General features: G+C 33.4%; 6 protein-coding genes across 7 annotated transcripts; 2 read left to right on the top strand and 4 right to left on the bottom strand.

Annotated features, from left to right (window-relative positions):
* Window positions 1-14: 14 nt before the first annotated feature.
* On the bottom strand, window positions 15-3570 carry LOC107367455 (uncharacterized). 2 transcript variants are annotated; one of them, XM_025161956.2, is made up of 4 exons: window positions 3430-3570; window positions 1395-1504; window positions 318-1316; window positions 15-161 (listed from the first exon to the last, which is right to left on the bottom strand). In XM_025161956.2, exons 2-4 carry the CDS (start codon window positions 1465-1467, stop codon window positions 109-111), a joined length of 1125 nt encoding a protein of 374 aa, XP_025017724.2. In that variant the 5' UTR covers window positions 1468-1504; window positions 3430-3570; the 3' UTR covers window positions 15-108. The 2 variants fall into 2 exon arrangements, with proteins under 2 accessions (XP_025017724.2, XP_025017723.2); XM_025161955.2 differs by having other exon boundaries at window positions 15-1316.
* On the top strand, window positions 2513-4673 carry LOC107367454 (mitochondrial enolase superfamily member 1). The gene is made up of 7 exons (XM_015935150.3): window positions 2513-2665; window positions 2760-2865; window positions 2929-3199; window positions 3269-3339; window positions 3395-3735; window positions 3807-3978; window positions 4258-4673. Exons 1-7 carry the CDS (start codon window positions 2582-2584, stop codon window positions 4527-4529), a joined length of 1317 nt encoding a protein of 438 aa, XP_015790636.1. The 5' UTR covers window positions 2513-2581; the 3' UTR covers window positions 4530-4673.
* ValRS (Valyl-tRNA synthetase) lies at window positions 4579-8405 on the bottom strand. The gene is made up of 3 exons (XM_015935149.3): window positions 7927-8405; window positions 5166-7648; window positions 4579-5077 (listed from the first exon to the last, which is right to left on the bottom strand). Exons 1-3 carry the CDS (start codon window positions 8282-8284, stop codon window positions 4748-4750), a joined length of 3171 nt encoding a protein of 1056 aa, XP_015790635.2. The 5' UTR covers window positions 8285-8405; the 3' UTR covers window positions 4579-4747.
* Window positions 8406-9056: 651 nt separating this feature from the next.
* Window positions 9057-11040, bottom strand: atms (RNA polymerase II-associated factor 1-like protein antimeros). The gene is made up of 5 exons (XM_015935225.3): window positions 10866-11040; window positions 10390-10794; window positions 9953-10326; window positions 9640-9883; window positions 9057-9555 (listed from the first exon to the last, which is right to left on the bottom strand). The coding sequence occupies exons 1-5, from the start codon at window positions 10934-10936 to the stop codon at window positions 9195-9197; spliced, it is 1455 nt and encodes a 484-aa protein (XP_015790711.1). The 5' UTR covers window positions 10937-11040; the 3' UTR covers window positions 9057-9194.
* A 113-nt stretch (window positions 11041-11153) lies between these two features.
* Tip60 (Histone acetyltransferase Tip60) lies at window positions 11154-13517 on the top strand. The gene is made up of 2 exons (XM_015935224.3): window positions 11154-11315; window positions 11542-13517. Exon 2 carries the CDS (start codon window positions 11574-11576, stop codon window positions 13146-13148), a length of 1575 nt encoding a protein of 524 aa, XP_015790710.1. The 5' UTR covers window positions 11154-11315; window positions 11542-11573; the 3' UTR covers window positions 13149-13517.
* Window positions 13518-14919: 1402 nt separating this feature from the next.
* On the bottom strand, window positions 14920-19504 carry LOC107367521 (synaptotagmin-1). The gene is made up of 3 exons (XM_015935226.3): window positions 17885-19504; window positions 16254-16480; window positions 14920-15764 (listed from the first exon to the last, which is right to left on the bottom strand). The coding sequence occupies exons 1-3, from the start codon at window positions 18773-18775 to the stop codon at window positions 15215-15217; spliced, it is 1668 nt and encodes a 555-aa protein (XP_015790712.3). The 5' UTR covers window positions 18776-19504; the 3' UTR covers window positions 14920-15214.
* Window positions 19505-20445: the final 941 nt, after the last annotated feature.

Below are 20445 nucleotides of genomic sequence, written 5' to 3'. Positions count from 1 at the left end.
TGAATGTACGACGGTTCAATTGTAACATAAAATTTATTCTGAGCGTCTAATTAAAATTGATCAATATTCAACAATAAAAAAAATAGAAAACCTGAAAAGCACATTAGATTAGGTTTGCAAACAACGAACAATAGATTGATGAATTATCAGCCAAAGTAAACCTAAAATAAAACAAAGAAATTATTAAATACGATTCGTTCTGTAGACTAGTTTTGGGGCCAAGGGCGATGTTGAACAAGTACAAATTGATTCAGGACAGTTGTCACGGGCACAATTAGCAACACACCATTCATCGAACCGAGATTCGTGACCCTTACATGTTTTAATTAGTGGAGCACTGGTTGTAGTAGTTGATGGTGATGCAGTTGATTTGTCATTTGTTACTTTGTCATCAATTTCATTAGAAAAGGTTCCATTCTCGTTTGATGGCTGTCCAGCAAAATCAGCATACTCATTGAAAATTTTGGTGAATTCATATTCAGACTGGGCAATTGAACTGCACGATGGTGAAATACCTCCACCTGGACATTTACCATTATCACGTCCAACAGACCAAAAGCCGAGATATCCAAGTCCAGTTTTTTTAGCATAGTCAACTAATGATCGAGCATGTTTAACCTCAAAGATTTTTCCATTAAAATTGCGACCAATCATTGGTGTAGCTCCTAACATTGACCTTAAAGTTGATGTAGATTTTTCAGGCCAAATGGATGCCATTTGTTTCAATGTTGATTCCAATGCACTAATCACAGCTTCACCCCAATCAGATCGAGATGTACCAAACTCCATTGTCATTGGGTTAACAATGTCAACCCTTAAACCAACCGAGGCAGCTGCTTTCAACAAATTTACACCCAATTCAGGAGTTAAACCATAATCATCGCCTTGAACCATTAAAGTTAACCGAACAGTCGTTTCAGGTCTAGCATTTTGTACATTTTTCAATGATTTAACCAGCACATTCAATGGAACAGCAGCTTCAATGTCAATATCTAAATGGTTTGTTTTCACGGTATCCAGAATTTTAAAATACGCACCAGTCAGAGCAGCTTCAGTGGTACAAATACTTTCTAGATATGGTCCAAGAGCACCTCCAGTGGCTACAATAACCTGTCCACCCATTGATTGAAACTCACGAATGTTGTTGATTATCTTTGATTCATTAAGAGGTAATTCACCTCCCCACATAGGCTCACAGCCAGAAGTACCACCAACAGCAAAGGCTACGGTGAAAGCTTTTGATCCAGTGGCTGATGACAATTCCGAGAGACTTGGTCCAGACATCAAAATATCGACATAAGGAGCTACTCGAGGACCTATCAAGAAAAAAAATGAACCAAAAGAATACATATTTGAAAAAAACCGTTAAAAATAGCTACTAATGAGTAACTTACCTCGGCCATCTGTTGGTCTCAACACTTGTAGCACCAAAATAAATACAGTAAATAAAATGTTGACTGGAGCCATTTTAATGAAAGAATCTTTGGGTATCTTTTAAGATCAACTGACTCCGGCAAATTGTAATTTGACAGACAAATTAAATGAGAAAGTCAATTTATACAACAGCGAAAAACAAGAAACCATAAAAGAAGGAGAAGAAGAAGAAGAAGAGAATTTTCACCGTTAATAGTTAATTAAATATTAATAATAAGGGTGAATTGTTAACAGGAAATATTACACTCATTTCATGATTATTTATCGTTCTGGCAGGTCGGGGCAAAATATTCTGAATCATGATTACCCTTGGAATAAACAATTATAAATAAAAAATTCAACTTGCTTTTGTAATGATAAACACACAATATGTAATATGGAAAGAAAACAAAAGATGTAAGGTCTTTTGCTTTCTTTATGGCTATCAACCTTTCCCGCTTTCCCTATGCTTTTATTGTCAACGTAACAATTAGTTTATTGTAATTTATATTTTTATTAAATACATAAACATCATAAACACCATAATTAAACAAGCTTCATCAACCATTATGTAAGTTCATCTAAAAGTTACCAGGAACTATACCAAGAATAATTAAAATTAGATAAACCACAGTGTTGAATCAACGCTGTTGATTCAAGATGAATGTAACCTTTGGTAGTTGATTGTTCAAATTGTTTGTTGTAAAATATGATCATCAGTTCCTCAGAAACAAATCATATTAAATTCATTCCTAATAAAGTGTTTAATCAGTTTCTAGGTTAGCAATCAAGTTATGAATCTTATAAGATTTTAACTTGAAAGTAAGCCTTATTTTCATCCCATTTGAATATCTTGTCTGATTTTCATGAAGTCAAATGATAAAAGTCAGGTATTAATATGTATTCTGATTATGAATTTGCTGAATCTTTAACAGCGCTCAGATTTTGTTCAGAGTAAACAGAGATTGTCAGTAATCTTTGCAAGATTAATTGATTGGTTTTGAGTGGTTAACTTATATCTTAATCAATGTTATCTTCGCAAGATTCAAAAAATGCCACTTTAAAAGGGATACATTCATTCATCTTAACCTATTTGATTAAGTCTTGGCTCAATGACAATTTAACAAAAACAGGTAACAGTTTGAATAGAAGGTAACCAAATCAGACAATGGTCCAGCTCACAATTAAAGATTTCATTGTTAAAGATATTCGCTTTCCAACTTCTCTAGAGAAACATGGCAGTGATGCTATGGTGAGTTGTTTTGTATTATATGATTAAAATAACGATAAAATTGGTGGAAAGATTTGAATGTAAGTTAATTTAAATGTGATTCAAATTTTTAAAGCATCCTGATGGTGACTATTCATGTGCTTATGTGATATTAAACACTGAAGATCCAAAACTGACTGGACATGGACTTACATTTACAATCGGCAAAGGAACTGAAGTCGGTATGTATTGACTTATTTCAATTGTCAAGCAAATGATTTATGTTTTGTTGAATCCTAATCTAGTTGTAAAAGCCGTTGAAAGCTTGATGGATTTGGTTATTGGTGTTAAAGTGAATGATATAATCAATGATTTTGCCAGTTTTTGGAGAAAGTTATCAAGTCATAGTCAAATGAGATGGATAGGACCAGAAAAAGGTGTTATTCATCTTGCTCTAGCCGCTGTGATCAATGCACTTTGGGATCTTTGGGCTAAAATGGAGGGTAAACCATTGTGGAAACTAATTGTTGACATGGAACCAGAAAAACTTGTCTCTACCATTGATTTCAGATACATGTTAGTTGTAAAATGATTCAAACTGATAAGCAAGTACAATTAATTCATATTTTCTTCTTCTTCTTGTAGATCAGATGTTCTCACCAAGGAAGAAGCAATTGAAATGTTGAAGAGTAAACGATCAACAGTTAAAGATAGAGGTAAGTTGCTTGAGATGTAAATTAATTGTAGATTAATTGGAAATATCATTTGTAGAGAAGGAAATAATTGATAAAGGTTATCCGGCTTACACTACAAGCATTGGATGGATTGGTTACGATGATGAGACACGCAGAGGATTATGTAGAGATGCCTTAAAACAAGGATATAAAAGTTTTAAGGCTAAGGTTGGTGATAGTATTGAAAATGATAAACACCGATTAACATTGATTCGAGAAGAGATTGGTTATGAAAACAAATTAATGGTTGATGCTAATCAAGTGTGGGAAGTTAATGAAGCAATTGATTGGATGAAACAATTAGCAAACTTTAACCTCTTATGGATTGAAGAGCCAACCAGTCCTGATGATGTTGTTGGTCATGCAAGTGTTGCAAAGGTAAATCTTTCAATCAATAAAATAAGAAACTTGCTAATCAACTGTTTTTTTACCACAAAACCCACCAATAGGCTTTGAAACCTTTAGATATTGGTGTTGCGACTGGTGAACAATGCCACAATCGGGTTATATTTAAACAATTACTTCAATTGGGCGCCATTTCTTTCTGTCAACTTGACTCTTGTAGATTGGGTGGACTAAATGAGGTTATGGCTGTAGCTTTAATGGCTGCCAAATTTAATAGTAAGTTCAAATAAGTATTCATTGCTATTCATTGATATTTTTAGTTTTAGCACTGAAAATTATTCACAAGTGTTTTCATTGTTTAAAATTGTTTTTGGTCCAAAATCTCATTGTTGTGCGATTCAAGTTTAAATTGAATTTTTGATTGCAACCTTAGGGTAGACAAGAGAAATATGTCTTCTAGATTCTATAATTTTAACGGAGCAATATGACAATAGTTGAGATAGATTCATAATTTAATTCAATTCGAATAACTTTTTTGCTTTTTTTTAAAAACAGTTCCAGTCTGTCCTCATGCTGGTGGAGTCGGTTTATGTGAATATGTTCGCCACATTTGTTTCTGGGACTACATTTCAGTCAGTGGTAGCTTCGAGAATCGAATGACTGAATATGTTGATCACTTGCATGAACATTTTGAAGATCCAGCTAAATGTAAAGATGGGCGTTATGTTGTTCCGAAGGTTCCAGGTTATCTTGTTGGCATGAAGCCAGAATCAATGAGAAAATATCAGTTCCCTGATGGTGAATACTGGCAAAGTCGGAGAAAGTAATACCAGTAAGACAATATCATTAAGATAACGATAAACTGGAAAAATATGCTTGTTTTTATCAAATATTAATATTTAAGATAATTTTAAATCAAACGACTTTTGATTGCTTATTCAGATTGTTCAATAAACTTATAATAGCATTAATGACAGTTTTCTTTTGGGTATTATAAATATAAAAATGATTATTTTTTGAATAAGTCCTGAATATTATTACATTACTATTTTACAATCAATGAAAAATCATCAATTGATTTGATAATTTTTGCTAATTCACCGTTCAATTCTTCAATTTTTTGGCGTCTTGTTTCTTGAACTTCTTTAGGTACTTTCTCCAGGAAATTTGGATCCGACATGGACGCAGTCAATTCTTTTAACATTTTTTCTCGCTGTTCTTTCTTAGACTTCAGCGATTCAATCTCTTTATCAATATCGATTATTCCCTTTAATCCTAAGTATGCCTGACACGAATCGCTGATAGGAATAGGAACTCCTTCTGGGGGAATTGCGCCAGCTTGTAGCATTTCCAAACAAGAAGAATGAGTCAAACACTTTGGAAAAATGAGAAAAAAACATTAAAGGATTAGTTAAAGAATTGATCAATTTACTGATCTGACTGTTAACAGTTTAAATACTAACCTTAATTGGATCAATGAATGACAGTAATCGATTTTGAGTTTCTTGAGAATCACATAAAACAAAGAGAGGAACTTCTTTTTTCTCTACTCCATAATTAGCTTTTCTTGATCGAATTTTATGGACAAAATCATACATAAAGGAAAATTCAGTTTCCAGTTGAGGATCATTTTGCCAACTAAACTCTTCAACTTCTGGATAAGGTGTTATACAAAGGCTCGGTGGGTCAGTTGATGGACATCGTCTCGGTAATCTTTTGTGTAAATCTTCAGTCAAATATGGCATAAATGGATGCAATAGTCTCAAACCAATATCACAAGCAGTGTAAAGAGTTTGACGAATAATCTCTTTGGTTTCTTCATTGTCTCCACGCATAAAAGGCTTTATGCATTCGAGATATATGTCACAAATTTCATAAACCCAAAGTCGATGGCAAGCACTTGTAATTGAATGGAAATCATAATCCTCAAAACCTTTATTAGCAATTTCAGTAGCCGTTCGAAGACGACTCAAAAGCCATAAATCAAGACGAGTTTCTCGACCAGTTATATTATGTTTTGAGTTGGGTTTGAAATCAGGACCAAGTGTCATTAAACTAAATTTAACAGCGTTCCAAAGTTTATTACAAAAAGATCGATATCCTTCAACACGTTTTATATCAAGATTAATATCCCGACCTTGTCCCAAGTAATCGCAAAGGGTGAACCTTAAGGCATCAGTTCCGCAAGGAGGAATACCTTCAGGGAAATCTATTCTCTGGGAAGCTTTGGCCTTTTCTATTTCGGCAGGAGCCAAATTGGATTCATCGAGCATTTTCTGTAGCTCGGCAAGTGTTTTACCTCTAATCACGTCAACTGGATCAATTATATTTCCAAGAGATTTGCTCATTTTTCTTCCATGAGCATCACGAACCATTGAATGGAGGAAAACTTTGGTAAATGGTAACTTGTTACAAAATTTCATTCCAAGCATAACCATTCGAGCAACCCAAAAGAATATGATATCTTGTCCTGTTTCAAGTAAATCACCGGGATAGAAAGCATCAAGATCTTTGGTTTTTTCTGGCCATCCAAAAATTGCAAAAGGAAATTGTCCAGAGCTGAACCAAGTATCTAAGACATCTTCGTCTTGTTCTAGATTAATTTTATCTTTAGGTACTGAATATTTAACAGATGCTTTGGTCATAGCTTCTTCTAAATTACGTCCAGAAACCCAATTATCTGAGGGATCAATATTGACATTAGGATCTGAACAGGAAACTTTATAAGCCGGAATACGATGACCCCACCAAATTTGACGAGAAATACACCAATCTTGAATATTTTCTAACCATTGGAACCAGATTTTATTGTGACTTTCAGGTATCAATGTCAATTCACCAGTTTTAACGGCTTCAACAGCTTTGTTTGCCATTTCTTTACAATCAACAAACCATTGAGCCTTAATTTTGGGTTCAATTATATCTTTCGATCGAGAACAAACTGGTACAACCATTGGGTTAGGTTTAGATCCATGGTACAGCCCTAAAGCATCCAAATCTTTTCCTATTTCTTTCCGAGCATGGAATCTTTTCATTCCAGAGTATTTTCCGAAACCGGCAGCTATACTTCCATCATCATTGAGAATGTCTATGAAAGGTAAATTGTGACGTTTACCTACTTCATAATCAGTATGATCATGAGCTGGAGTAATTTTGACAGCCCCGGTACCAAACTCCATTTCAACAAAATCATCACAAATAATGGGTATTTTCCTTTCTAATAGAGGATGAGTTACATATTTACCATGAAGATGTTTATATCGAGCATCTTCTGGATGAACAGCAACAGCAGTATCTCCAAGCATAGTTTCAATACGAGTGGTTGAAACAATTATCTTTTCATCAGAATCTTCAACAGGGTAAGCAAACAGTTCCAAAATACCGAATTCAACAGTTTCATTGCCATAGCCTGGAACACGGAAAGGTGTAGGTCCTTTTACTTCTATCTTGTCTACTTCAATATCAGATATAGCCGAATTCAAGGTACAACACCAATTAATTAATCTTTTGGCACGATAAATTAAACCTTCCTCATGTAATCGAACAAAAGCTTCCGTTATAGCGGTACACATCTTTGGGTCCATGGTGAAAGTAGCTCGATCCCAGTCAACGGAGCAGCCAAGAGCCTCAAACTGCTCATAAATACGATTTCCTTTCTCATTTTTCCATTTCCATACTTCTTCAATAAATTTATCTCTACCCAAATCATGTCGAGTTAATCCTTGTTCTCGTTGTAGCCTTTTCTCAACTACAGTCTGAGTTGCTATTCCAGCGTGATCGCACCCAGGAGCCCATAAAGTAACCTTTCCTTTCATTCTATTCCATCTTGTGATAGCATCTTGAATTGCACACGTTAATGCATGGCCAAGATGAAGTGATCCAGTAACATTAGGTGGCGGAATAACCATAACAAATTTACCTTTACCATTGTCTTTGGTAATATCACCTGTCAAGAAAAATATAAAAAAGTAAATAAATTTGTCTATAATTTATACTCGGCTGATACTAATTAATTATAACAGAGCTAATGAGGCAGTGAGATTATGATAAATTACATCATTTTATGAGCGTGTAACATATTAAGCTGATGAAATGCTTAAAGACAAAGCTAAAGGCAGCTTAAAGATCTAAAGATTTTGAGTGTTTACAATTATGACTTCAAGCTAGTTTTGAATATTTTAGCCATTATAAAATGGTTTAATTTAGGAATTGGAAAACACGAACCTTGAGGAGCATTTATTTCAGGCTTAAAGAAACCAGACTTTTTCCACCAAGAGTACCAAGCAGCTTCAACATATTCAGGTGAATAGGCTGAAGGCATAGGTGTACTTAAATCTTTTTCATCACCTTCTTTAGTATTTCCCTCGTATATGATCACCTCTTTAACTTTTTTCTTATCATCTTTAGCTTTATCTTTGACTGGTCCTTCTTTCTTGGCTTGATTCAATTTGTCTTGTTTTAATTTGAATTTGGCTTCCTTTTCAGCTTTTTTAGCTGCCTTTTCAGCTTCCTTCTTCTTTTTCTTGTCATCTTTGACAATTTCAACTTTAACTTGATCACCTTCTGGTTTAACTTCACTCATGATGATTCACTTAAAATAATAACTTATAATCACAGTTAATTAGAAATTGTATCACAAATTTATTAAAAAACTAGAAGAAATGAGGGAAATGATAGAGATGATAACGTAAAATGTAAGAATGAAAACGTGTTCAACTGATATCAACAACAGCTTACCCTGCGGACCCGGTTTATTTCTCCGCCTTATAAACTCTTGCTTCTGATAAAATTGGTTTTCATCTTGATACGTTTTTAATTGTATTTCATTCCTTATTTCATGTTTCAATATCATTTGATTCATTTATCCCGAATACTCTAAATTTAACCAATCAATCAAACATAAATAGGCTAATGGTTCCATCATTTACCAAAAAATCGATTTTCAATCAAATAAATTTTACTTTGAATGGATGAATTGAATCAGGTTTGATTTATTAATGAAATAAAATTTTGATATGTTTAAGAGATAAATGAAAAGCTTGAGAAATGACTTTGCCTATTTGATCTGCCTTGATACTTTCTTAAATTTTGCATTCCCAAAAAAATAATTACAATTGTATTTAATAAGCCTACAATCGATTTGAATATCATGAACTGAACCAGTTTAGAAAAACTTTCTTTAAAATTTCACATTTGATAAAAATGATAAGATGAAATTGATATGTTTGAAGCTTTAAATCATTTTAGTAAATTGTTTAAACAATAATAATGCTATTGTAGCTAAAAACCGAATGAATTGGCAAACCAAGTCAAATATTTTGTCCAGTTAAAGAAACACGATTCAAATAAATCAATTCTGACAAGATGGAAGGATATTTTTATTGTTACTAACAAGTTAAAAGACCTGTCGATCAGGAACATGAGAAACTGAATTTTAAGTATTTACAATGAACTTGAAAATAGAAATGCGTTTTGAATTAAATGAGACAAAACTAATCACTTTCATCATCACTACCGAAAATTTCTGCCTCATCTTGAGCAGCTTTACGTAATCTAGCATCTTCATCCTCTTCACTTTCGCTTGATGATCCAGATGAGCTTGAGGAACCGCTTGAACTTGAGGATGACTTTTTTTGTTCCTTTCTTTTGGAATTATCTGCTTTAACGTCGTTATCGCTCTCTTCCTCCTCTTCTTCCTCTTCTTCTTCTTCGCGCCCTTCTCTCTCTTCTTCGTCCTTATCGCTTTTTTCTTTTTCTTCACTTCCAGCATGTTCTTCTTTTTCTTCTTGCTCTTGTTCTTGTTCTTCTTGTTCATCTTCCTCCTCTTCCTGTGGTGGTTGTAATAATCTGAGCCTGAAGATAAAAAGGAAATTTTGGTAAATGTTAATAAAATTGTATAAAAATATAACCATAAAAATCTTCAATTGTTTATGGTACCTAAGTTCTTGAGTTTTGAGCTCTTGGTCACTGAGAGGTCTATGCTTCACGACTAATTTGGAATTGGCAGCGCGTGATTCAGGCTTGGATCTTCTCTTACTTAAACGCACTCTAGTTTCCAGTTCGTTATAAAATACTCCTTCATCACGAAAAACGAAAAAGTAGTTCTCTTCATAACCCTTGGATGATTTACTTTTCACGTTCCAATTATACTCTCTGGCCATATCATATTCGTATTCTTCCTCTGTTGATAAAAATAATGATATAAAGATTAGATATGAGTTGAAAACTGTCCCTTGTACGTTAGACTTACCATCAACGTAATCAACTTCATTATCTTTGTCCCTTTTCCTTTTCTCTAATGTTTCTTTGGTTGGTAAAAAGTATGCAACAAATTGTTCTCCGCTTTCATCCATAACACCTCTAATCATCGCCTGACTCATCTCTTCTACTTGAGACATAGGTGCAGGGTCAGCGTCAAATTGTACTTGTGCGAAAGGATACTTCCAAAGGTGGAAATCTGGAAACACTTCTAATACTTCAACAGGGGTAACACCACGCTTGCTGTGATGCTCAGTAATTGGTTTTTTGGCATCTTCAAATGTTTTATTGATAGCTCGAATTTGACATTCTTTGTCCATGTACGGGTTCTCATCTTTCCATAATTTTTTAACATTGTAACCGACCCTGTGAAAGGTAAGATAGGATTTAGTAACAAGTAAGTAAAAAATCGAGTTGTTAAAAACTTACTTAGTCTCTGTTTTTTCACTGGAAGCTCCATATCTGTTAAATTCAGTAGAAATATACTCGGTCTTTTTAAGCCAAGGTACTACTTTATTATGATGTCTGGATCTCTTTTGATCCGACATTGGAACAGTTTCTTCTTCCAATAATTTTTCATCTTCGATAGGTAGAGGGATCACTCCACCGGCTAAAGCATACTCGGGAGGAATAGCATAAATATCCGGATCAATCAAATCAATATTAACCCCTAAATCGTGTTCAGTTAACAGATCATGTTTATGGTTTTTCTCCAAAGAGGTTGGTTTATATTGTGAAAAGCGATTTGGATCAAAAGGATATGTGATGAATTTAGGGTCATAAGGAAAGTCAGGTAAAGTATTGTTGAATTTAACTCGACAAATCAATTCAGTCCTGTAAATAAAGCAAACAACAAATGAAAGCAAGTTAAAATAATCTCACAAAGCTAAAGAATCTTTACATACCTTCTTTCACCAGGTTTTTTAGGCTTTTCTTTCTCCTCTTTTTTGATGGCTGCATTAATAACAGGTGCCATGGTTAATTAGAAGATGTCAATAAAATAATTTAGACTAAACACTGAATGAAATGAATCAGAATAACAGATACAATAAAAATAATAATCAAAGCAAATAGACTCGTGTTTTACTCTGAATAAAAAAAACAAATTCAAAAAAAGATCCGATCCGCGTTTTCTAAAAGTATTTATAGATGGCGCCCTTTTTGCATTTTGCATCATGGCTTCACAACTGATTTTTGGTGGAGCTTAAACAAAGATCTTGGTGAATCCCGATTTTTGATTAACTCTATATTAATTTATACTGATTGTTTAATTATCAATCTTTAGTACAGAAAAATGTCCAATTAACGGTGCTGATTAAATGACACCGCCAACAACTTGATCAGTTCGTACACTGGTAAGTTTTTGTATTTCAATTTTGTCTTCTATCTCTTTTTGTCAGATGATTTTTCTCACATCTTTATGCTCCCTTAGCACTGGATGCTGGTTGAGAGGGACCATATGATTTTTATCTTACCTTTGCTTATTTACAAACAATCATATCTCTTTTTTAAACTTTTTATCGAGGCTTACAATTTAACATCGATTAACTTTGTTTTCTTTGCATTTATTTTCAATTTTAGAAAGTTGTACACAACACTTTTGATCATTCATTATGAAGCCTGGTGCAAACCTCAAATTACCAGACAAAATGATTGATGTTACAGAGGGTTGTTTAGTCCCTGTAAGGATGAAATTCACCAATGAGTGGCATATGGGTGAAGTGATAAGTATTAAAAACAGTGAGAATGGAGACAACCTTTATTATGTGCATTTTATTGACTTCAACAAGCGTTTGGACGAATGGGTAACCAAGGATCGTATGAATTTGGAAAAGATACATCTACCTACGAGAGAGGAAGCCGCGCTAAAATTACAAGAGATGCCAATTTCACCAGATGATAGGATAACTACTACAGAAGTAGAGGAAGTTCAGAGGAATAATAATAGCTTGAACAATACTCTGAACAATACTCTGAACAATAATCTAAACAATAATCTAAACAACAACCTTAACATCACCATAAGCAACAACTTAAGCAACAATCTAAACAACAATCTTAACAACAATCTTAACAATAGTATAAACAATAGTATAAACAATAGCATAAACAATAGTATAAATTGTCCACCAATTAGTCCGGTTAATAAATTTGTTTTAGGACCTAAAAAAGGACGTGGTCGTAAACGGAAACTTCCATCCTTCACATCACAATCAGAAAATCCTGACCATTCACCTAATCTTTGGGCTGGCGGGAGTGGGGCTGTTGTAGCACCACGAACCAATGGCAGCCTATCATCACATAATCCTGATGACATTCTCACTCGAATACGTAATATAGATTTGATTGAGATTGGTCAACATCGAATTAAACCCTGGTATTTTTCTCCCTATCCTCAACGTTTAACATCATTACCATGTATTTATTTGTGTGAATATTGTTTAAAGTATGTAAAGTCAAGAACTTGCTTGATAAGACATTTTACAAAGTGTAAACTACGACATCCTCCTGGGAATGAAATCTATCGTAAAGGAACCATTTCTTTTTTCGAAATTGATGGTCGAAGTAATAGGATATATGCTCAAAATTTGTGTCTACTTGCCAAATGTTTCCTAGATCACAAAACATTGTACTACGATACTGATCCTTTTCTATTTTACATCATGACTGAGACTGATGACAGAGGATGTCACATAGTCGGATATTTTTCGAAAGAAAAAGTATCCTCGGAGGATTACAATGTTGCTTGTATATTAACGCTTCCACCTTATCAACGTAAAGGTTATGGTAAAATAATGATTGAATTCAGCTATGAATTGTCCAAATTTGAAGGTAAAACGGGCAGTCCAGAGAAACCGCTTAGTGATCTTGGATTATTATCTTATCGAAGCTATTGGGCCGAAACCATCTTGGAATTAATAATCAACTTAAAAACACCTGAAGGATCAATTCGACCTCAAATTAGTATAAACGAAATCTCTGAGATGACAAGTATTAAAAAGGAGGATGTGATATCAACCCTTCAATTTCTCAATATGATAAATTATTATAAAGGGGAATACATTATTACATTAAGTAAAGAAGTCATTGCCAGTTTTGAAAGAATATCGAAAAAGCGTCGATTGAGAATTGATCCTGGTTGTTTACATTGGACTCCTAGGGATTGGACAAAAAGAGGAAAATGGTGATAGATGGGTTTGCTGATTCATTTCAGCCTGGTATTACCCGAATAGAAGTACATTTTATCCATTATACTGGATTTTTTTTGTCAATTGTGGATATTCATTAGACAAAAAATTTGTGATAAAATATTTAAATTTGATCGACTCATGGAATGAAAAGACTAATATTGCAAGCGCATATTAAGACAAACTAACCTAAAAGTCGACTCAAGCACCAAAAAACAACATTCACTGTGTTTTTTTTCTTTGTAAATTATGTTTCACTTTAGAAAAACTCATGTCATTAAACTGATGTTAAAACTCAGTTGCCAACCTCAGTTGCTTTTCATAAGTAACATGTATCTCAAGTTTAGATAAACTGTTCTTGACTACTCATGACTTGTTTCCGGAACTTGTTTCCTCGATTTAATATAATTTAAAATTAAGTGGTGATCACGATATTTCAATTGACGCTACACTTTGACAAACTCTCTATAGTTCGGCCAGTTTAAACTACTTACGAATTTAAATTAAAGAGAAGTATTTGAGAACGGTTAATAAATATAATTACAATTTATACAATTATTAACAAGATGGAATTGAATAAATATTGAATCCTTAGAGATGAAAAAAGGCGCGAATCAATGATAAAAGTTTTAACTTACGCAGTCTGATGCTACTCACCCTATCATAGTTTGAATGATTCGCTAAATTGGTTATAAAGCAGATTACTCGTAGAAATAATCTTATTAACTAATTAAAAGCGCTTTCGCGTTCACTTCCCGGAGATTGGTTCAACAAGCAAAAAATGTCGCTAATTTCAATTCAATATCATAAATACAATGGGTTCAATTTTTATGTCTTCATAAACTATCTGACAAGGGAAGTAACCTCGTTGGTACGAGCAGATCAAAATAAAAGTGGGTTTAATGGAAAGCCCGTGTCAGAAAACCCTTAAAAACACTAATCTCCCGTGGAGGAAATCGATCTGAAAAGAGTTACACGAATGTTTTCAAAACGGAGGTCAAAATGATTGATAAAATCGAGTTAGAGATAATTATTTTTGTTAATCTAAATTATTTAGGTGTAATTGATCATGAGGAACGCAAATATGAAATCGGTTTATTCCTGAAGTTTTTTATTTTCGAAATAATCGCAAAAAACCACAAAAACATGAAAGCGATGAAAGCAATGAAGATTTCTTAAAAAAATTGAAATATGAAAAAAAAATTTCTTTAAAATGAAGCTTTGATACAAACATTTATATGGGTTTTTGCTATTTTTTCGAACTCGCGACCCTGTAACTTTTTTCAGATCGATTTCCTCCACGGGAGATTAGTGTTTTTAAGGGTTTTCTGACACGGTCTTTCCATTAAACCCACTTTTATTTTGATCTGCTCGTACCAACGAGGTTACTTCCCTTGTGAGTCTAAATTTGAAAGAAATTCATTTTTACCCGTTTTTGCCAATTTGTGCATGATATGTGATAATTGTGCTAATTGTCTTTTTAGTAACAACCAATATTCTGACATAACTGAAACACGGTATTCAAAAAAATATCCATCTAAAAATACAATATTTTTTTGAAGGATATCGATATTATTTTAATGACATGAAGTGCAATAATATTGAAAAATATTGTTAGTTTTACAATATATTTGTTATATTTGATTGAAATTAGCGACATTTTTTGCTTGTTAAATTCAATCAATCTCGCGGAAGGTAACTTGAAAGCCAGATTTTATTCGAAATCAATTCACAATGATGATATTCCTATTAATTGATTGCAATTTTATACTTTCATCAAAAGCAAAATGAGTTAATTTTAATAGAATCATAAGGATACAGTGAAAATGATCTTGCATAATGTGATTATATTTTTGCCCGTATATTCAAAATTAAAATCATTTGATATCAGTAAATGATAATTTATATTTGATAAGAGAAGAATAAACGAAATAGGAATAAAAGAATGAAAAAATGAAAGTTGATCACCGCAAATCTTGTCTTTTTTCATATTTATAAGTAGAGTATTGTTTTATATTAGATACGTTTATAATTTCAATTTTAATTGAATACAAATAAATTGTTCCTCATTTGCCATCTCCTTCAGTATCACGAAGTGAATGCCATTGAGCTATTGGTCTTCTCGGTGAGGCTAACATGTCCATCCAATGTCTCAACTCGTTTCCTGTTCTTCCAGGACCAACTTCAACAACTCCAATGGGATCACATGAACCAATCCTATCATAATCAACCACAGTTACCCTAACAGAGACTTTATTGATCTGCTCAAAGGGAACCTCAAATGTAAATGATTCATTGAAATAAGGGTTGAGTGTGCACTTTTTAACCGAAGTTTTCTTCTTCTTGATTCGTTTACCATTTGACATGAGCGCAATTTTAACATACGGATCGGATAAACCACCTAAATCCATTTTCTTTAAATTTTTAGCCTCCAATATGCAAACAGTTAGTTTACCCGAAGTTGGCACATAACGAAGGGAGAAACAAATATCACCCAATTTTTCTGGTCCTTCTTCTTCGATGGATTGTAAGTCTCGCCACTCCTCAAGTGTTTGAGCTAAATCAACTTGATTCATTGAAATTCGTATTTGTCCAATTTGATCATGTTTAGAGAACCTGAGGGTAAGATATAAAAAAATATTATTATCCAGAATACAAATCAAAGCAAATCATAGTCTATTATGTTAAATATTCATCACAAAAAAAAGACTTGAATTTCCATGAAATAATCAATAATAGAAACAGTGAAACTGTCTTACTAGTTTGAGATACAGATTAAGATTGAAATCAATCTTTCAACCTCTTAGTCAACAGCAGTAATCTAATAATAAACATGGTTAAATTGACCCAAAACCCCGAATGTAATCAGAGTCAGTTAAACTGTACTTACAGAGTATAACATTTTATAATAAAAATACACTTTCATCAAACATGCCGATTAATAATTGATAATCTCGATTTGGTAAATTGAGAATAACACAAAGAATAACTTGAAGTAAAGGTATATTCAACCAACCAACAAAATCTACAGAGACTACAGTTACTATCAAAGTATATAATTTTGCTAGCTGAAGAATACTAATTAACAGTATCAAATTAACTTACCGGTCGAAATCAAAAACAGCAAGAACCAAAGTTTTAGCAATAATCTCATTATAAGGAACCTTAAAATTAAAGCTTTCATTGAAAACAGGATTCAAGGTTTTCCGATGGACTTTCGTTTCAAATTTTTTCTTCTTGTCCGGTAAAAGGTAGACTTTAACATAAGGATCACTTGTTCCACCAGCATCACAAGCTGGAAGCTCCTCGGCTTGAATAACAGTAACAGTTAACTGTAAAAATTAACAATAATTAAAAGAAAAAAAGAGAAACAATAAAAATTAGATCAATTAAAACCAACACATGTAATAATTGAACAACCCTCACATTGAAAGCATAAAAAGCAGCATAAGCATTAATTTGGCGCCAAGATTAACTTGCAAACCCAAAACCTCCAAGCGTAACATTTTTACATTTATTTTACAATTAAAGCCATTAATTATGGCAAAGCTCATACAATCAATAAAATTATTTTCATTGACAAAAATTCTTTGAATGGATCAACACAGCATCTCTTTAAAATTGGGTGAAAAGATAGCAAAGGAGGAGAAAAGCAGAGAAATAAATTTCTTTTATATTGAATTTTTTATTAACTCTTTATGATCCCCATCTCAGTGGCAATAATAATAATGATGTCTAATGTTGAGCATTGGTAGCCAAGGTTACTTGGTCAAAGGTAAACAAGAAGACTCGAAAGGTAGAAATGATGAAAACAAAATAAAGCAAAAATTCACATAATAATGGTAAATTTGTAAATTAATAATAAGATAATTTTGGGAATTGTGTTGTAGTCTAGGTTACTCCAAGCAATCTTATACAATATTCAATGTTAAACAAAAAACATCACCTTAAATCAAAATTTCAACTAAATTAAATTCCTATTCAACTAACTGTTAACTATTTTCCCAACAGTTTACCTTCAAGCCAAAAATGTACCCAAACATTTACAATGTTGATGGTTGCCATTTTCAATTAAATCCCAACAATCACTTAATGCGATTGAATTGTAATTACAATTTTCCTCTCGCTGCCTCAAGAAAAAAAGTCACTTTTCACCTTTTACCTTTTTTGCTGTTGCTTTACTTTATGCTTACAGTTAGAGTTGAAATGTCCGTCCACTTGAAAAGCTTTTGTAATTATTGACCGATAAATTGGCTTGAGATCAAAGCTGGTCATCAGATTATTTTGAGTCATTTTTGTGACAAGAAAATGATTGCCTTTGAACAAGTTTACCAAATGTTGATTACATGAATTACTTTGATGAGTTTCACTCAATTCAACATTTAGATCCTAAATTTGTCTACCATCAAGTTAATCATTGGTTCATCTTGCATTATTATTTTTGGATCAATGAATAACATCATAGACAAGTTAACTGATTTAAAATGATGATTACATTTAAGACTAAAGTCTCATATGAGTGAAATGAATAATTCATACTCATATCAAATGGTTGATTCAAAATCTGTTTTCATTCACCTAAAAGCTATTCATTTTTTCATCACAATCTTGTCTCTCGATAACAATGGCTTAATTTATTCAAAAAATTAAGTCACTTTGATGTTTAAAAATGCAATTTGATAAAGCTTTGTGAGACATTTTTCAATGTTAACCCAAAAAAAAACATGGAAACTTACATTATTTGAATTAAAATCGTAGTCAAGTTTATATTGTAATTTACCCAAATTAACTGGTTCCTTTTCCTCTCCATCCTTTCGCTGTTCCGATTCATTTTCCTCCATATTACCCTTTAACCCAGCTGAATCGGGTTGAACCTTTTCCTTACCCATGGAGCCCATCAGGTTAACCGATTTCAGGTCCAACCCTTTAAAATTCTTGACCCTATCCGAGTCTTTAAACTTGCGCCACCAGCTTCGGATACAACAGTAAAGAGCAGCTACAATAACAAGCAAAACAACCACAATAACAAAAAACACTGCATGAACGGGCAACTTGGTTGTTTCGTGAATCATGTTTACTCCGTGTTTAACCTCGGCCCAGGTTGTCCCCGCTATACCAGGACCTGAAGGATGAAGAGCAGTTGAGTTGATCGTTTCCATTGATACTAGTTGAGGCTTCATTGTTGTTCGTTGATTGCGAAGACGATGATTCTTTGTACGATTAGATCCAGTATGATGGCTAACATGAACCTTAGGGTTAACTTGATCAAGTTTACCATTATCTTTACCACTTAACCGTCCACTTTCACCTTCACCAGTTTTACCGCTTGACGATTGTTTACCCTCTTCTTTTGGTTCACCTTTACCCTTTCCACTTTCCTCTTCATCCTTTACCTTTTCTCCTTCCACCTCCTCTTCATCTCCTTCTTCACCCTCTTCACCCTCTTCTCCTTCACCCTCTCCATGAGTTTCCTCATTCTCTTTACCCTGTAAACCCACTGAACTTGTCACCTCTGGAGCTTGACTGGTTGACGGGGAAACCTCATCTTCTAGGTTATCATAATCTTCATGTTGTCGTCCATCACGTTTATTCACTGATATCCAATCATGTTGGTTAATTGAAGGCATCTTTGATGACTAACACTCTATGATTAAATCTAATTTCACAACTCACATCATCACTTGAATCACTTTAAATTGATTAAATTGCTCTTCGATATGTAACCGCAACTTAAAACCATTTCCAGTGGTTAAACATACCAGAATAAACAAAAACAAAACAGCTCTATTTGACCGGACAATTGATTAGAATCCAGAAATAGACAGCAAAGAAGAGAATATAAATTGCAATCAATTAATCAAAAAAGTGAAGAAGCTGATCGATCACAATTACGATATTAATAGACACAATAAAAGGTAAACGAAACAAAAACGAGTGAAACCATGTAAATTGATTGGCAACTCTCGTAGTTATCCCATAAACAGAATGAGAGAAATGTCGATTGAGAAAAAAAACGATGTCACATTGACCGGTTAACTGATTGAAATATCACAAAAGTTGTCATGATGAAGGCGAAGAGAAAAAAATGGATTAAAAATTGAGTTCAAGAAAAGATCTGAGCTGATTAGATAGAGATGTTGGAAGAAGTGAAATGTTGAAGAAACGGAAAGATGAACGAAATGAGGAGCAAAAGAAAACAAAAAATGACTTGATCAACATGAAAACAACTCAGAGAACCAGAAGCAGCCAGATAAACTTTTGTTGTTGTTATTATTATTATTATCTTGCCTCTCTTTCCCTGTCTTTGCCCACGAAAAAAAGAGTCTGAATGAGAAACAAGACTGAACCAGAAGAAAGAAGAAGAATGAAACTAAAAATCAATACTAATAATGCAGGAACGAGTTGGAAACCAGGAGAAAGAAGAAGAAGCAGCAGAGAGAAGAGGAAAAAAGTTTCATTATCCGCAAGTCTAGTCACTGTTATCATGATAACACAGACTCGCAGTTTCACTCCCAACAGATTCCCTGTTATCTCATCGAATAAACCTTTGAAACACTGAAATTCTCTGCAAAACGCCCACAGAATTTTCAAGTCTACCTTTAGGTTGAAGCCAGCAAAGGTTTCCCTAGATGGCACTGTTAAGTCACCTGGCATAATGAAACTTAAGACTCATTTTCCAGTCAAAATTAAACTGTTAATGAATTTTTCGATGCTCAAATGATAAATGAACACTTATCTGCTGAAATCGCCTGCAAGCGCATCCTAAAAATGAATAGCAAACCCAGGCGCATCAATCAGAAGTACTTTACTCTATCAACCAATTCGATATATTTTATCTTCGATTTAATCAGCGATCAAATTTCCAATTCTTGTGGAGATCGATTGACATTTTTTGCTTTTAAATGGTCTTGTTCCATGTTCTGACAACAAAATCTGAATAATTATTTTGTTGCTTAACTGAAGCTCCAATAGGAAAATATTATCTTGATTCCGATGACTTTGTTTAGGCCTGAGTCTCACAACCTTTTGACGACAAGATGTCAGCCTTCAATGTGATTGTTAGCTTTTGGGTTTTTATAAAAATTGTTCAGTTTTTTTGGGAATTGAGTTCTGTTGAAATTTTGACCCATCAACCTATCTTTAGTTCAACTTTTACCTTTTAACCAACCTTTTAGACCTGCTTTTTACTCTCACTTGCCATTTCCTTGTTATCATAATTGTTTCATATTATTCATTCCTATCACCTTCATGGACTCATTGTTATACACATTAAAACTTGGAATTCATTTTTTCTCAT

This window comes from Tetranychus urticae, chromosome 2 (genome assembly GCF_039701765.1).
Source record: "Tetranychus urticae isolate SD_2017Ah chromosome 2, NJAU_TeUrti_SD_1.0, whole genome shotgun sequence".
Taxonomy (NCBI): domain Eukaryota; kingdom Metazoa; phylum Arthropoda; class Arachnida; order Trombidiformes; family Tetranychidae; genus Tetranychus; species Tetranychus urticae.
Note: the sequence above shows the minus strand (reverse complement) of the source record. Positions and strands in the feature narration are given on the sequence as shown.

Bases quoted from the DNA above. Each gene is read 5' to 3' on its own strand.
- LOC107367521 (XM_015935226.3), bottom strand. From the start codon at position 18,775: ATGCCTTCAATTAACCAACATGATTGGATATCAGTGAATAAACGTGAT. The intron at 16,481-17,884 runs GTAAGTTTCCAT...TAATTTTTACAG, and splicing joins ACGATTTTAATTCAAATAAT to TTAACTGTTACTGTTATTCA. The intron at 15,765-16,253 runs GTAAGTTAATTT...TCTTACCCTCAG, and splicing joins GCTGTTTTTGATTTCGACCG to GTTCTCTAAACATGATCAAA.
- ValRS (XM_015935149.3), bottom strand. From the start codon at position 8,284: ATGAGTGAAGTTAAACCAGAAGGTGATCAAGTTAAAGTTGAAATTGTC. The intron at 7,649-7,926 runs GTTCGTGTTTTC...TTTTCTTGACAG, and splicing joins TGAAATAAATGCTCCTCAAG to GTGATATTACCAAAGACAAT. The intron at 5,078-5,165 runs GTTAGTATTTAA...ATTTTTCCAAAG, and splicing joins CATTCATTGATCCAATTAAG to TGTTTGACTCATTCTTCTTG.
- Tip60 (XM_015935224.3), top strand. From the start codon at position 11,574: ATGAAGCCTGGTGCAAACCTCAAATTACCAGACAAAATGATTGATGTT.
- atms (XM_015935225.3), bottom strand. From the start codon at position 10,936: ATGGCACCTGTTATTAATGCAGCCATCAAAAAAGAGGAGAAAGAAAAG. The intron at 9,884-9,952 runs GTAAGTCTAACG...TTTTATCAACAG, and splicing joins TGAAGTTGATTACGTTGATG to AGGAAGAATACGAATATGAT. The intron at 9,556-9,639 runs GTACCATAAACA...TTTTATCTTCAG, and splicing joins CTCAAAACTCAAGAACTTAG to GCTCAGATTATTACAACCAC.
- LOC107367454 (XM_015935150.3), top strand. From the start codon at position 2,582: ATGGTCCAGCTCACAATTAAAGATTTCATTGTTAAAGATATTCGCTTT. The intron at 3,340-3,394 runs GTAAGTTGCTTG...TATCATTTGTAG, and splicing joins ATCAACAGTTAAAGATAGAG to AGAAGGAAATAATTGATAAA. The intron at 3,736-3,806 runs GTAAATCTTTCA...ACCCACCAATAG, and splicing joins GTCATGCAAGTGTTGCAAAG to GCTTTGAAACCTTTAGATAT.
- LOC107367455 (XM_025161955.2), bottom strand. From the start codon at position 1,467: ATGGCTCCAGTCAACATTTTATTTACTGTATTTATTTTGGTGCTACAA. The intron at 1,317-1,394 runs GTAAGTTACTCA...TTTTCTTGATAG, and splicing joins GAGACCAACAGATGGCCGAG to GTCCTCGAGTAGCTCCTTAT.